The 16,813-nt window shown below is 44.4% G+C and overlaps 1 protein-coding gene across 2 annotated transcripts in view; it reads right to left on the bottom strand.

Annotated features, from left to right (window-relative positions):
- Window positions 1-15,611, bottom strand: part of larp1 (La ribonucleoprotein 1, translational regulator) — a 33,294-nt gene extending 17,683 nt beyond the window's left edge. For both annotated transcript variants that reach the window (XM_056445234.1, XM_056445244.1), the window contains exons 1-3: window positions 15,233-15,611; window positions 4,739-4,803; window positions 2,711-2,776 (exon numbers count right to left, since the gene is read on the bottom strand). In XM_056445234.1, coding sequence (XP_056301209.1) covers window positions 2,711-2,776; window positions 4,739-4,803; window positions 15,233-15,611 — 510 coding nt within the window. The remainder of the gene's footprint in view (window positions 1-2,710; window positions 2,777-4,738; window positions 4,804-15,232) is intronic.
- Between the last annotated feature and the right edge of the window lie 1,202 nt (window positions 15,612-16,813).

Genomic DNA, 16,813 nt, shown 5'->3' with positions numbered 1-16,813 from the left:
ACTCAGTTGATCTGGCCAGTCGGTGCAGACTGCGATGGTTTTACGGTAAAAACGGAAAAGGTGGTGACGTACGATGAAAAAGATACGTTAAGCCCTTACGTTATGTTAAAAAAAAAGCAACAGTATCAATGTTTTATAGCATGAAATTCTAAAATATATCTAATACAGTATCTATATCACACTTTAGTCAACTACATTAAATGTTGAGCGGTGGCCGGTGAGCTCCAGCCTCCTAAGAATAGAAGCAGCAGCGCTGATCCAGGGCCGCATAATTCAAGGGGATCCCAAAAAGGAGATCCCTGCCCAGGCCCTGGACTCCCAACTCCACCTATGATTTTTTGCCACCCACCGGTTATTCCTGGCTGGTGATGTGACCCACATTTTACTGCCCTGGGACAAGCTTCACTCTCTCACTCCATCTCGCCTCCCTCAGACCTGGCTGCCTTAAATAGTGGAGGTTAGCGGGGTCGCTCTCCCACCGACACCTTATCTCCCCCCGATTGATTACTGCCGCTACTGTAAGGGAGACACAAATTTGACGCATCCCCCCCGTGGGCCCGACAGCTGTGGTGTCGAGAGGGAGAGTAGGAAGAGGCATAAGTGTGAGAGGGAGTGTGAGAGGCATAAGTGTGAGAGGGAGTATATGGGAGTGAGTGTGTGAGGAATAAGTGAGAGGGAGTGTATGAAAGGGAGTGTGAGAGGATAAGTGTGAGAGGGAGACTAAGAAGAGAAGAGGCATAAGTGAGAGAGGGAGTGTATGAGAAGGAGTGTGAGAGGGAGTGTGTGAGAGGGAGTGTGTGAGAGGGAATGTATGAGAAGGAGTGTGAGGGGGAGTGTGTGAGAAGAAGTGTGTGAGAGGAAGTGTGTGAGAGGAAGTGTGTGAGAGGAAGTGTGATGAGAGGGAATGTGTGAGAGGAAGTGTGTGAGAGGAAGTGTGTGAGAGGGAGTGTGAGAGGGAGTGTGTGAGAGGGAGGTGAGAGGGTGTGAGAGGGAGTGTGAGAAGGAGTGTGAGAGGGAGTGTGTGAGAGGAAGTGTGTGAGAGGGAGTGTGTGAGAGGGAGTGTGTGAGAGGGAGTGTGTGAGAGGGAGTGTGTGAGAGGGAGTGTGTGAGAGGGAGTGTGTGAGAGGGAGACTAAGAACAGGCGTAGCTGTAGAACTACCCAACGATGTCCCTCAAAATACCTGAAATGTCAAAATAGAAAAGTGAGCCAACGGCAGGAGACAGACTGACATTTATGTTACGAAACCTCTGGTGTAAATATTTTTGAGGTCAGCCATCTTTGTTTTGCCTCCCAAGAGGCCAAGAGGTCCTGCCATGCCAATAAACATGCCGTCCTGAGGACTGCTTTGTAATTACATCCACGACCACTAAAATACTCATTACAGAAAGATCCACTGCAGCGAGACGAGCAGCTCCTTCCCATTTGTTGCCGGATATTATAACTTTGGGCTTCTCTTTGTATATGACACTCCACGTTGAGTTAGTCTTTTAAAGTATCCCCACAAACCAGGAGAAAAATTCAATGGCGAAGGACCGACTCCTTCCATCATACCGACCCAAGTCTCGTTAAATCTGTATGAAAGCAGCGAGTAAGTCATGCATTGTGGTCACGTTATTACCCAAGCATTAGTTAGAAAATCTGAAAATTGACGCAAATACTGGTGTCTTACAGCTGCATTCTCTCTCCTGACCATCAGGGGGCTCCTCTGGTTGTATAGAAGTCTATATAGTGACTACTTCTCTCTTGATGTATTCTCTCAGTAAACATTGTAAACATGAGTTTGTGTCTCAGTCTCTAGTTACAAGTCTTCTTCTATACAGCATGATATCATTTAGTACTTTATGGTCATTTAGATTAAAATAGACCATAAAGCAGGGGACGCTTTAGGGGCGGGGCTACCAGGTGATTGACAGGTCAACGCCAGAAACATATACGGCTTCGATGCCGAGATCAGAGTTGTGAAAGTTCTCCTCATAGTTCATTCAGAGAAGAGACATGAAGATCTCATCACCTCTACGGCACGTCTTGCCGACCCTGTGAGAAGAAGACGCTGAACTCAGACCATAGAGCAGGGTATGCTTGAGGGCGGAGCTACAAGGTGATTGACAGTTCGCCACCGTGGCGTTTTTCCAGTCCGAGTAATCTGTATTTTCATTTTACAACTTTAACCCTTTCACAATGTGCTTTTTCTGTGAATGAAAGTTGATAAAAACATTTTTGGGTCACCTTCAAATCTTAGTCAGCATTCGGTTGTACTTAGCTCCGCCCTCTCGTGTCACTGCTGGTTGCAAAACAAGACGGCGAAACCAAGACGGTGGAAGAAATGCCAAACACGAGGCGTCAAAACTAAATTGGTGACGTCACTTGCCAATAAACACTCCTTATATAAATTCAACGGTGATGGTTAACGTTGGTTTCTATTGTCCAATCACTTAAAGGAACAGTGACACAAAAATAAAAATGTCACGCTCTAATCCTTTGTCCTCGTCCGGCTGGATCCAAGCTCCCAGTTATTTACCATCAAACTAGAGAGAAGCGCTAGTTAACATTCTTACACCTCAGGCTCCTTTAAAACCACTGAAGCAAGTATGTATGAAAGAAAAATGAGACTATTAACAGGAGCCCGAGTCCTTCTCTGCACCATCCAACAAAGATGCAGCCGTTATGAACCCCTGCAGCGAGACGCCATCTCAACGCAAACACACCCACCTGCATGTCTTTAGTGGCGATCTCCCCGGGTGTCGGCCAGCTGTTGGCGTCGGCAAAGTCTCCAACCTGAGCGAGAAAAAAGTAAATTAACACAAAACTGAACTAGAACTCGGTAGAGCGCAATCCGTCGCATTTCACAAGGGGCATTGAATTATGAACATTTTGGCATTAGTTGCATGCCAATTGGATAGAAATTGACCACGCTATGGTAAAAAAGAATATTTTGACCTTTTCATGACCTTGACCTTTGACCCGATCAATCCCAAAATCTAATCAAATGGTCCCCGGATAATAACCAATCATCCCACCAAATTTCATGCGATTCGGTTTAATACTTTTTGAGTTATGCGCGTAACACGAATACAAATAAATAAATAAATACACGGCGTTCAAAACATAACTTTCCGCATTTTAAATGTGAAGGTAATTAGCAGGAGAGTCAACCAGTAGCTGGAGAAGAGAGATCGGCGGGAACCTTTCCTTCACGGCAGGAAAGGAATAAAAGACATGTGCATGTTTGATCAAATGTTTCCTTTTTTTTTTAAGCGCTAATCTTTTTACTACATTTACACAACGTTAGACATCTTAGCGCAACGAAGGAGTTGGAAACGCTCGCGGCGCCGGTTACATTTTACCAAATCAAAAAGCCCTGGATTACAAGCGCTACTGATCTTGTCGTCTTACGCTAGCAGCTGCTGTGCAGTTACAGTCTGCATGTCTGTCATGTCATTGAATGTGTCTTAACTCTGTAATGATTCCTTCTGGTCACATGACGTCTATTCTTCTGTCCATCCTGGAGAGGGATCCTCCTCTGTTGCTCTCCTCAAGGGTTCTTCCCTTTGTTCCCTGTGAAAGGTTTTTTTTGGGGAGTTTTTCCTGATCCGATGTGAGGTCAAAGGTCAGGGATGTCTATGTGTACAGACTGAAAAGCCCTCTGAGGCAAGTTTGTAATTTGTGATAATGGGCTATACAAAATAAACTGAATGTCATACTTCTACTACTGCCGACATGCAGAAGCAGCTTTTCAGTCTGAATAGTGACATTCACACAGAAACAAAAAGCAGAAATGCTCTCCAGTATGAGGACAGACGAGACAGAGCGCTTATATTTATTAAATACCATTGGAATTCTCTGACAATCGAACTACTTCCCGTTTACACATGTCCAGCGTACGGCGATAGTCGTGCGCCGTTCGTTTTTACGGCTTCAAAACCGCCTTCAAGCGAAAGCGTGGACGTAGCCCGTTGAGCGTCCGTCGCTCATCCCTGCACATAAACGCCGGGGCGTGGTAAACGCGTTCGTGGTCACGGCGTGGCGAACAAAGCCCCGGGCGGCTGTTGCGCAACAGAGAGCACGGTGGGAAGTTGTGAATGAAACGGCTCCGGGGCGAGCGACGGCGCTTCGCCGCCGGCTCACCAGGAACTCGCATTTGCATTCCAGGAAGTGCGACGGGAGGTTTATACACAGCTGCAGGCGTGACGGATAAATACCGGCACTCTGAAGAAGCGCTGAACGTTCTGCGTTTGTTGGCCGAGAATTTACAGGACATCATTATGTAATTAAATAGATTTAACGGATCATGCGCTCACACAACCGCCTCGATTACATCCCTCCCACAACGTGAAGGAAGCCACTTTAATTTATATTATGATTTCCAATCAGAAAAAAAGACTGAAATTTACATTACATTTTTTTTTTAAGTAACTTGAGCCTCACCAAATGGTTCAAAAGTAAATTTTGCCAATTAATGAAAGACATTTTTTTATTTAAACAAAGTATATATATATATAATATATATAAAAACATTTAACACTTTGCATGTTGACAAGCAGCAGTTTCAATTTTAAACCTGCGTTAATTTTTGAAAACACAAAATCTGACTTAAAAAGAACATGAGCGCCATTACGTCGCCTCGTTTATAAGCGTTCCTTCTCATTCATCCCCAGCGGCTACTTTCTCTACTTTAAAATCGACCTCGTCCGTCTTTATAATCGTCAATGGCTTGTGATTTAATATACGATTTCTTACCTTTCCTCCACGTCTGGCCTTCGGGGGGTTCCCAGCTCGCACCACCTTGGCCGGGCCGGTCGACTCTGTGGGAACACATGAGGAGGCAGACGTTACAACCAGCTATGCAAACAGAAATTCAAAAAATTCCCAAATCATTTAAATAGAGAGAAAGAACGCAGAAAAACCACAGCGCGAACACAACCGACTCATTTAATGACTTTCGTAATAAACACTCATTATTCCCATCTACCTGTTGCAGGTACACTATCATCTGCCTCTCTGTCCCTTTCCCAGATCTCATTTCCTCAATATTCAGCAGTGGCTGATAAAATGTCCCTAAAATACCAGCAGAAACCCAACGAAGTAAAACGAACTGAAAAGAAAAAAGCATTCATGGACGCACAGCAGGTTTATCCTTTATACATGAAAGTAAATCAACTAATGGGAAATAAAATTACACAACGAGCCAAATCCCCCCCCCCCCCCCCCGCGTATAATTTGACCTTGTGATTTTTTTAACTTACTCTTGGTAGGGACCAATGTTCTCAACCAGCAACAACAACAACCAGGAGAACTCTTTTCACAGAGTCCCACAGCTCGGTTGCATCAGAGTGTTTCACAAGCCGTTCAGGCCACCGTGCAACAAGTTCAGTTCCACAGAAGCTCGGCGTCGCTTTAAAAGACGTCCGTGTGGAAACGACCGCTAGACGTGTCGAGTTCCAACGAAGCCACGACTAATGTCACTTTTGCCGATGGAAAGCAAATGGATGACCGGGCAGCCGAGGTCGTGACTTCATTAAAACCAACAAACCTCCTGAAGGCGGAGATGCTGCCTTTCGACGTCTTTGGCTCCAATGTTGCCCAACTACAACGACAAGGAGGGGGGGGGCCTCAGTAAGCTCCTTAAGGAGGATAATGTCGATGGACAACGTCAGAAAGAGAGCAAGTGAGGGGGGGGTTAAATCCTCTGGGTGTTAGTTGGTGATGGTTCGTAATCCACCAGATCAGCAGCGCATCAGGGGTTCTTTACAGACATCGAAATACGTTGATTTTAAGCTTGTGCGGGATCTGACGGTCGACCTTCGGCCGGTCAGAGACCATAGAAGAGGCTCCATAAGGAGACAGAAGAAGAAGACAGAAGAAGAAGACAGAAGAAGAAGACAGAAGAAGAGGCTCCATAAGGAGACAGAAGGAGAGGCTCCATAAGGAGACAGAAGAAGAAGACAGAAGGAGAGGCTCCATAAGGAGACAGAAGAAGACAGAAGAAGAGGCTCCATAAGGAGACAGAAGAAGAAGAGGCTCCATAAGGAGACAGAAGAAGAAGACAGAAGGAGAGGCTCCATAAGGAGACAGAAGAAGAAGACAGAAGGAGACAGAAGAAGAAGAGGCTCCATAAGGAGACAGAAGAAGAAGACAGAAGGAGAGGCTCCATAAGGAGACAGAAGAAGAAGACAGAAGGAGACAGAAGAAGAAGAAGAAGAGGCTCCATAAGGAAACAGAAGAAGAAGAAGACAGAAGAAGAGGCTCCATAAGGAGACAGAAGAAGAAGAAGAAGAGGCTCCATAAGGAGACAGAAGAAGAAGAAGAAGAGGCTCCATAAGGAAACAGAAGAAGAAGACAGAAGGAGACAGAAGAAGAGGCTCCATAAGGAGACAGAAGAAGAAGAGGCTCCATAAGGAAACAGAAGGAGCAGAAGAGGCTCCATAAGGAGACAGAAGAAAGCTGCAAATTAAGACATCAGGAGGAGAGAACTGAGAACTCCTGCTCAGCTGTTGCTCCTGTTTTCACTGGCAAAGTGAGCAACATGCAGAAACTGAAACACTTGGCTAATTGCCCAAAATTACAGCGTTGGAACAAATCCTGTGTGCTCGCCAGACGTCTTTCACCCTGAGGGGGAAAAATAACCCAAAACTAGCGACTTTGCAATCTAAAATCCCTTCAGTTCGGAGCGTTCGCACAAAGCAGAACCCGGAGAACCTTAAATTACGAGCTGGCAGAGACCAACAGCAACGAGGCCGAAGGAATGTAAATAGTTCAATAACTACAAAACTAGACGTATACTTGTGGACAGGGGCACAACTTTATTTTGTTTCCCTTTTTTCCTCCAAGATTCATTGCATAATAACAGTTTTACTGCAACAGAAGACTTTTTTTGGTCCATAAAGGTGCATTTTGTGGCATTTTCTTCTGCAGACTTTTGGTAATCGTTTTTTTATGTATAAATTGTCTTTGGGTCGATAAAGTAGTTTTATTACCGAAGGCCCATGAGCTCAGGGGGCCCCTGGGCCTGAGCCTCCGCGCGTGACGTCGCTGTGATTAACATTGTATTGATATGAATATGATGATATGACACGATGCGCCGTAGCCGGTATATGCTAGGCATAAGTCATTCATGTCAGTAACAGGGCCCCAATAGTCCTACTGAGGGATGGATTACCGAACGAGCCTACCGGCACCAGGGGCCCATGAGCTCAGGGGGCCCCTAGTCCAGAGCCTCTGCATGAAGTAGCTGTTATTAACTTTGTATTGATATGATGATATGACACGATGCGCCATAGCCGGTATATGCTAGACTTAAGTCATTCATGTCATGGTCATATAATTCGCGTTATGTTGTCTGCTCAGCTCCGGTATCGTTGTTCCATACGGACTGTTTTGTTAGCGATGTAAAAAAAAAAATTTATATTTGTTATTATTTATTTCTAGAAATTTTTTTTTTAAATTTTTTTTTTTTTTTTTTGCGGGTGGGGGGGGGGGGGCCTTGACACGTCCAGGCCCAGGGGCCCGTGGTTTCTTAATCCGTCCATGGGTGTGAGAGAGAGAGTGTGTGTGTGTGTGTGTGTGTGCCAGAGACACGTGGCTACAGATCATAGAAACACATGATTTAAAAGGACATGTGGAGGAGGCGCCTCATTTATTCACAAGTTGCATCAGCAGAACTTGTGCGTCTCCAGAACAGAAGCTCGTCATCAGAAGGACGGGTGGGAGTTCTTCGTTTGACCTGGAACGTTATTCTGAATTAAATAAACAAATTGAGGATGGAGCAGGAGCAGTTGTACCTGAAATAGGACCCGACGAGCCAGAGTGTGTACACACACACAAATAATAATAATGAAATGCGTTTGTGTGTCCTGTTGTTTGGAATGACACTTGAACGCCTCATAGAAACGTTCATCCTTCACGTGCTTTTCCCAAAATCAACAGTTTATCCAACACACATCAGGATGAAGTGACTCATCACTCTCCTTCACGAGTCGCTCTCATTTTAATTCCCCCCCAACTCTCGTCTTCACAGCCTGCCGGAGGCCAACGTTAACATTACGCCCCCCCCTGAGATAAACACAGCGGCGCCGTCGGGAGATGCAGCTACTCAGACGTTTTAGTTGAGTTTCTTAGTGAGTTGCTATGGCGAGTTAGTTTGTTTTACTCCCACTTGTGTCATATTACATTTGTAAGATTACTGAAGTAAAGGGGGATAAGGGGGGGGGGGGTTAATACCTTCCTTCCTTACACGCTCGATAGCCAATAAAACATTCACAGAAGTCAGCGTCTCACAGAGAGGGAAAAAACTCCACACACTCAGTCCAAATAGAAAAACACTCGAGCTCAGTCACGCCGTCTTATTTTGAAAGTGCTCGTGACAGGAAACTGGATGAGGTTGTGGGGAGAAGCGTAAAGGGGAAAGAAACGGCATCGTCTGCTGAACACTTGCAGCAGAGCGGAGTGACGACAGCGGAGAGAAGCCTCTCTGCAAGAACCAAATATGGAGGAAACAACGGTCAACGGTCGACTGCGCACGCACACACACGACTCTCCACGGTGTCACATCATCAGTGTAGACATCAGCTCTTGGAGACACACACACGTCATGAAACGAGAAACCGAACATCAAACTTCATCTGACAGACTCCGAAGGTTCAGACTTCAGAAAGAAGTCATCTCAGATATCCTCCATTATGAAAGACAAGTCCCAGCGTTCATATGCACACACATTTTAATATATATATATATATATATTGTGGATATATACATACACACAATTATATGTGTGTATATATATATATATTAGTGCTGTGAAAAATAACGCGTTAACTCAGTTAATTCAATTACAGGTTTAACTAGTTTTTTTTTTTTTAACGCATTTAACGCATGCGCAGAATGAGCTTCCAATCCGTCTGTTGTTGGTCGTAGCGACGAAAAAAAAGTAACTTGCAAAATGAGCTTCCAATACACCACTTCAATCTGAACTCTGTCCGCTCTCATGCAGACGGTCTGTTCATCGGTAATGATCCTTCCGCAGGTTCACCTCCGGAAACCTTGTTACGACTTTTACTTCCTGTAGATCAGGGTCTCAACACGTCGATCGCGACCTGCCAGTCGATCGCGGCGTAGTGTCGGTAGATCGCATGACATTAAAAAGATTGGCCCGCCATCCTGACATGTTCTCTATAGCACGTCTTTGTTCTTTATTAAACTAAACGTCTGTTGTTGATCGTATCTCCACAGCAGCATGTGATTTCTGTCTCTTCGCGTTGCGTTAACACTTATCGATCTCCGTCTGGCGCGCCACAGAGCTCCGTGCGCGCGCATCGGGACCGAGCAAAAAAAAGTCACTTGTCAATCTGTCCACCTTTAGATTGTATCATGGTGGAGTTAATGGTTGACAAACAAGAGAAAAATGCTCTGTTTAACCCTCCTGTTACCTTTACATTTACTAACATATTTTACCCTCGGGGTCAATTTGACCCCAGCAATTAAAACCTCCAGAAAATTATTAAAATTAATATTGTTTCCCAAGTTTAAGTTTGAGGTACTTTATGTTTGTTTGTTGACTACCTAAATAGCCCTTTAAATAAATAAAAAAGTTGATATTTCTGATATGTTTGACAGTGAAAAACAGCCTGGGGTCAAATTGACCCCAAATTGACCCGAAAGGTAACAGGAGGGTTAAACATTCTGTTTAGGATGAAGATGTATTAATGTTCCATATGGAAGAAAACTGCTAAATAACTGCTGAGTTGCAGCACCATTGTATAGAAGAATGTATAAATGTATATATCCGTCTTTTGTCATAAATCTCTATGTTCTCACAAAATATACCGAGAATATCGGTAATATGTGATTAATCATGATTAATCCACAAAAACCTGTGATTAACCCGATTAAAAATGTTAATCGTTTCACAGCCCTAATATATATATATATGCGTGTATCTACAAATATACACACACATAATTATATATATACATACACATACATATATACACATATGTGTGTGTGTGTGTGTGTGTCTGACTTGAGGGTTTACATCAGCTGGCTTGGATTAAACTCCACTACTGAACGTGTGTGCAATCCACCAGGAACCAGAGAACAAGAAAAAGGAGGAGAAGAAGAACAAGGAGCTGAAGAAATATGAGACGAGCAGAAGAAAAAACATGTTGCATCTTTTTAAATTTCTTTTATGCGATCATTAAGAATGTGAGGTTCTGCTCTCGAGTCAAAGGGAGAAGACGCTGCAACGGTCCACACATTCAGGAAGGTCGAGATGCCACCGGACTCATGAAGCCTTCTGGCTTCAGAGGCTGACAGACACACACACACACACACACACTGGGCGACGCCAACGGGACAACACCCAGACCAACGGGTGCTCGGCCGGCCGCCACAGAGGGGACGAGCCGCTATCGCCGAGTCCAGACACGACCATCACGCCGATAAAGACGAGTTGAGACGAGGGCCACCCTGGAACAGCTGACTGGGTGTGTGAGAGAGGTGTGGAGCAACACACCACTACAACCACAACCACACACACACATTCATAAAAATCAAAAGAAAAAGCAGCAACTGGTCAAATTACGATAAATTAAAGCACATCTTCGAAGCAGTTATAAACTAAAACAATGTTAAATGACCATCCATCTGCAAATAAGAAAAAAAATACTTTTAGATAAATGTTTTGCTAGGACTGTCTCAGAAAACTGTAATAAATACCCTTGTTTTTGTAAAAAAACACAAGTTTAAGTGCGTTGAAATAATGCCAACGCCAAAATCCAGACTCGTTTAATAACTTACGCCGACGTCCACGTCTCAAATGGTTTGGCTCGTCTATTTCAGAGAGCGGTGAAGTTTAGTTTAACTGTAAAATGCCACAATTAAAATATTTTTAAAAACAGTGTCAGGTTTTAAGGACAATTCATTTCACCAATATCAGAAACAAAACATGGAGAACTCGTAACGCTATAATTTCCAACGACCCCCAGAGTCTCATTCGACGTCATGCGTTGGAATAAAACGACCGTGTTACAGAGACACAGTTCCAGCCATCTTCCCTGGACGTTCCCGCTGCAGGCGTCCGAGAGCAATAACGTACAGATCATTTATTTAAGTCAGAGAAGTCGTCCTCTCTCTGACCCCCTTCGCCTCGTCATGCGTTGCAAGCAAAGAAGATGCTCACATTGCTCAGTGATTAATGAAATAAAAGCTTTGAGGAACTCTTGCTCTGGGACTTCTAGACGGGTTCATGCAGGACGTGATGCACAAAATGGGCGCGATGAACAATAATCGGTCCCTACAGTGAAAACACGTTACCCAACACCACCGCATTGATCCATTCATCATGCAACCCTTTTTTAAAAGACTTTGCGAAATACTGAGGTTTTATTATTATTATTATTATTATACTGCAGGACTTGTGTAAGATTTTGTGGAATAAACGGTTTCAAATACAAAATTAGCTGTGGCTTAATGAAACATAAAATATGGTTATACAAATACTCATTTTGTGGATGACTCAACTCGTTCACGGCAAATTAGTAGCAAAGAGGTTTTACAGCATCACGGGAAGCTCGCTGAAAAGGAGTCTGCATTGGATTGATGGATTTATTGATCGATTTATAACCAACGCTGCTGTAAAGAATCTGAAACCGATGTTTGCGTTCGCTTTTCTTTGCATTGTTGCAACATTTCACCGCGTCGTTGAGCCGAATGGCCCAAATGTGACATTTAAAAGAGGGCCAGCATATAAATTTTTTTTTAAACACACAAAACACTGGTTCTCTTGTTCTGTGGCGACGGATTGAAACAAGGCGGGTGACAGCGCCGCGAACATTTATCACTAATTCACCGTTAAAAACTCCCTCTGGGGACCTAACACACACATGGGCGACTTTAGCCCGGCTGCTGGGAAGAACTGAGCCCACTTGTCTGGAGATTAACCTCAAATTCTGGAGCGTGAACCTTTAAAATACACTGACATGTTCTGCTTCACGTTAGTTATTCTGGAAGGCAAGAAAAAGTGACTGTGCTTTTTTTGGGGGTCAAATGCTCTGCAACAAATCCCAATATTCACTGAAACAGACAAAGCAACGGACTGTGGACGATCACAAGTCAAAGCACAGACGGAGAAGTCTTTCAGCCGAATGTCGGAGGCCCAAATGTCAGACCGGCTTCAGAGCCCCACAGAACTGCTGAGAATGCGTCACGTGACCATGTGACAGACAGGTGGGACAGGAAGGCGGGTCCGTCTCCTCTTGCATCACCTAAGCAGCTGCATTAGTTTGTTATGATGCAATTAGTTATGTATATTTATATCCTATGAATGCAAACAGAGGTGAAAGAAATATGCGTTTATGCATAAAGATGTCAATATGAAGAACATTTATTCGGTTTTAGACAATTTCACAAAACTTAAAGCTCTACGCATAGAAATGAAGTGGGGGAGTGCGGAGACGGTACGGAGCGATGCGTTGTTTGTTTTCTTCTCTTTTTTTTTTAGAAGCAGGTCCCAGTTTGTTTGTATTGAACACGAGCGACTCAAAGGTCGCTGGAGGCATCACTCCAACGAAGACGGACGGTTTGAATCCACGGGATCCTGTACGGATTCTCAAAAACACAAGACTTCCAATTAACGTTGTGGATGCAATAAGTCGTGGCAGATTGTACGCCTCCAGTTTCCTAAAATGTGATTTTATTTTAAAAAGGCATATTGGATGGAAAACCTGTTTGTTACAATGCATATACGTCGCCGGATTATTGCGCAATACGCCGCCTCAATGTAAACTCGGTGTGTAGTTTGTATTTTTTGTCCTGATCAGCTTCTGCAAATGTTTAATCAGGAGGGAGAAGAAGGGAAAATGACCTCAACCGGTTCGTCGAGTCTCAGGGAGACGTGACGGTATTCTGGTGGGACCTCGAACGCAACGACATGTGAACCCGAGGCCAGACCAGCACGGGGAACACCGGAGTGGCGTTTGATGCCGGTGTCTCCACCCTGGGAGCCGGTGGCGGGCATGTTCACTGCCAGAGACAAAGACATACGCAAACTACTTTTGAAAAAATTCCTTTTTTGACTAGTTACGAGATCCGAAGCCTCTAAAATGGATCACGGTTTGAGGTCACGGTGGATCAAATTAATAATGTCCCATGTGTGTGTGTGTCCCAAAAAGTGATCACGTCCTTCATGTAGCAAGTGGTGGCGGCTTGATTGTACGAAAGGTTATTTAAATGTATCTTTATCTAAATAGGTGAAAGCTCAGCCATAAAAACAATAATATTAACTCTGACGAGACAATATGAAGTCCAACGGTCCGGTATGTGGTCGGATTTCTAAGGTTTGCTCTATTCCAAATCTATTTGGGATCCTAAAGCATGGAAATATGTTTTCAGCTGATAGTCCAGGGTGTCGTTCAAGGACACACCGAGTACACACACACAGATTAGAGAGCCAATGGTTACCCGTTTAAAAGACACAACTAGAAAGGACACTTTCTCGGACATATTTTTATATTGAGATACATTTCTCGACAAAAGACACTTATTTGGGGTGGTGTGGGTTCAATTTTGGGCCTTTAATAATGTAAGTTTTACCTTTTCAATCACCAAGAATTATCCAAACAATCTGAGAAAAAGCGGAAGTCAGTCTTTAACACACAACCTGCGACAACTGCTAAGTATAAAGATCTGGTTTTAATGGGGGTAAACTAAATTCTCAAAAAATAAAATAAAAACAATACAACTTGCAATCAATTGTGATCTTTAAAATGCAAAATAAAAAGGTGTGTGTGTGTGTGGGGGGGGGCACTACAACCTGGTTATTCCAACCTCTGGCTCCCAGCGGCTCACTTTACTGATGTGACAGCTTGCAGCACATCCACCCACGCGGGGCCACGATTCAGGGTGCAGATCGTACCCTGAATCCAAAGTCCACGCCGGTAACAGGCAGCAAAACAACTAGACAATACAAACCGCTGACGGGCCGCACGGTCAGATTCATTGTGACCTGACACTGGAACACACACACACACACACACACGTCGCCTTACTTCACAGCAGATCAAAGGGAACCGTCCCCGTTAACAATCCCCGATAAACACTCTACATAAATCGAGCGTATTTGATGGCGTACCTTTTATATTCGAGGACACCCGTGTGTTTTTATCAAAAGCTTATTTTTGTGTTAAACCAGTGAGCTCATGCCGAAGCCATGATGACTCTAGTCTAAATCAGCCTGTTAGCTCCCGTGCTAACTAGCCTAGCTGCGCCCATGCCTTTCTCCAAGGGGAACACGTGGATTGGACACGTGACGCCCCACAACAAGCCTGCGCCTTTCTTTTAAAAAGAGATTAAAATACAGATATTCGCGTCGTGCAGACGGGTGGATGATACGGGTGGGGGCGGACACGACCCTCGTCAAGTTATTTAATAAGCTTCCTTTTTACTACACAAAGCGTGGCTGTAAATGCGGTGTGGAAACCTGGTAGCTAAGCTAGCAGGCCGCAGAGCTATTGTTAGCCGCTACGGCTAGCCGACAAACACACACACGGACACACACACAGGCAGACAGAAAGAACATGGTGTTGAAGAAGGCTGACCATGAGGACATGCATGTGTAAAGTCACTGCAGCCAAAGCATGCACGGTGACTGCTTATATCATCAAGACCCCCCTCCCCCCTTCTCTCTCTCTCCCCCCTCTCCCTCCCTCCAACAAATAGAAAATGCCAGAAACTTGATGCACATGAATGAATGTAGTTTGTCTTGTTTGATGACAACTTTAACAACCATTGCACGACAGAAGCACACACAACGTGCATGAGTACACTTAAAACTGCAACAAGGAGACAAAAATAAAGAGTGTAGTGTATGCATGTAAAACAGAAAGGAGGGAGAGGTGGCATGTTTGAAATTATAATAATGTGGGTGCACTTGTATTTATATTTAAGGGTGCAGACCTCCAGGAATAGCCTTCCCTAGGAGGGGCTTTCACTCCAAATATATCCAGCTTTGCAGGGAGCAACAAGAGGGCGACAACAGACTGGCACTTTTCTTTTTTAAATAGTTTAAATAAAATGCTGTCTGACCCCCTTCCTTCCTCCTCCACCACCTCCACCCATTCCCCCTCATGTGACAGCTGCTTGTGTAATTACACCTGGACGGACGGACAACACACAGACACCTGCCAGCCACTTAATGCATTTTTAAAAAAAAGCACATGTGAGAAAAGGAAGGCTACGAACCGTGGTGCGCTTGTCCGTTGACGCTGACCACCGTCACCGCGTTCATTTTCCTGGTCCACGGGTTCACCTTGGGCGGGGGCGCTTCGGTAAACTCCTTTCGGCCTTTAACGCCGTCCTCGTTCTGCTTGTCGTCGCTGTCACGACCCCCTTTGCCCTCCTGCACCACCTCCTCCTCCTCCTGCTCCAGCGCGTCGGGGGTCAGTCCCGGCCCTCCTCCGCCGCTCCCCGCCTGCCGCTTGGCACCGTCGCCACGCCGAGCGACCTCCTCCTCCTCCGGCTCGTCGCGCGCCGCTTCGCCGAGCTGCTGCTGCTGCTGCTCCTCCTCCGTCGCTTTCGCCAGCGGGTTGCCGGGCAGGAGAGCCTCCACCTGAGTGGCCATTTCCCACCGCCGTCTTTCTTCCCCCTTCAGGATTACCAGTCCTCCCTCTCTCTCTCCCCCCTCCCTCCCTCCTCCTCCTCCCTCGGGCCCGAATTCGCCTTCAATTTACGAGGAAACGTGAAGTTGTGCCGCTCCTCTGCCGCTCCTCTGCCACGCCGAGATCCAAAAAGATCTTCGGTCGAAGACGCAGAGACGTCGGTGGCGAATTAAAACATGTATAAATATAAAGAAACGTGTCCGTGGGCCTCGCAGGATTACAACCTTATCTCCACCACTAGCAGCAATATGGATGATCCCCACCACGCGATATAGGGGAGCGCGCACGTACGGTGTTCTGAGGTGGGGGGAGTAGCACGTTAAAGACGGGAGCGCGCTTGTGGGTCGGTCGAGATGCTGCCTTCACGTGCTTCCTCATCGTCGTAAAAAACTCAAAACTCCGATTTAGAAAGACAGAAAGTGCCATTTTAAAAGTACTTTTACTGGTTAATGGATTTAAAGTAATTTGTGTGTTAAATTGGATGTTTAATTTAGTGTGTAAAGAGTCAAACAACCTAGTTTTTAAGACGTAAAAGAGGAAATATATAGATAATTACTTTATTCATCATACAGGATTTATACATTAGCAATAAAATATTTAAAATGAATGAAATATATAAAAAATATAATACAATAATTGAAAAATGAAAAATTATTTTAAAAAATAGAATACAATAAAAAAGGAAAATTAAATGGAATACAAGAATGAGATAAATACACAATTATACAGAAAAATAGAACAGAATTTAAAAAAAAATGCACAATGTTTAAAAATGGAAAACAATCATATTCCATTAAATTAACTGACAACGCAAACAAAGCAATAGTGCAATGATGTAGCCAAACAAACAAACAAACAACACTTTTTAATGCTAAAATTATGTTTCATATATTCTGCAGCAATCGATATTGGCCGAAAAAAACAGATGAGAGAAATACAACTTATGTGCACCTTCATCGTCACATCACAGCAACTTTGGTTTCAGTCACATAATCATGGCACGCCTTCAACGGGGGGGGGGGGGGGGGGATTTGATTGCAATGTCAGTTAGGATCCTTTTTCTCGATCCAGTCGGATACACAAAGGTCTACATAAAATAAAATCAGTGTTAAATATGACCAGAGGACTCCCCGCAATAAGTCATAGACATCAAACCCTTAAATAC

Source organism: Pseudoliparis swirei, chromosome 3 (genome assembly GCF_029220125.1).
Source record: "Pseudoliparis swirei isolate HS2019 ecotype Mariana Trench chromosome 3, NWPU_hadal_v1, whole genome shotgun sequence".
In the NCBI taxonomy this organism is placed as follows: Eukaryota; Metazoa; Chordata; class Actinopteri; order Perciformes; family Liparidae; genus Pseudoliparis; species Pseudoliparis swirei.
Note: the sequence above shows the minus strand (reverse complement) of the source record. Positions and strands in the feature narration are given on the sequence as shown.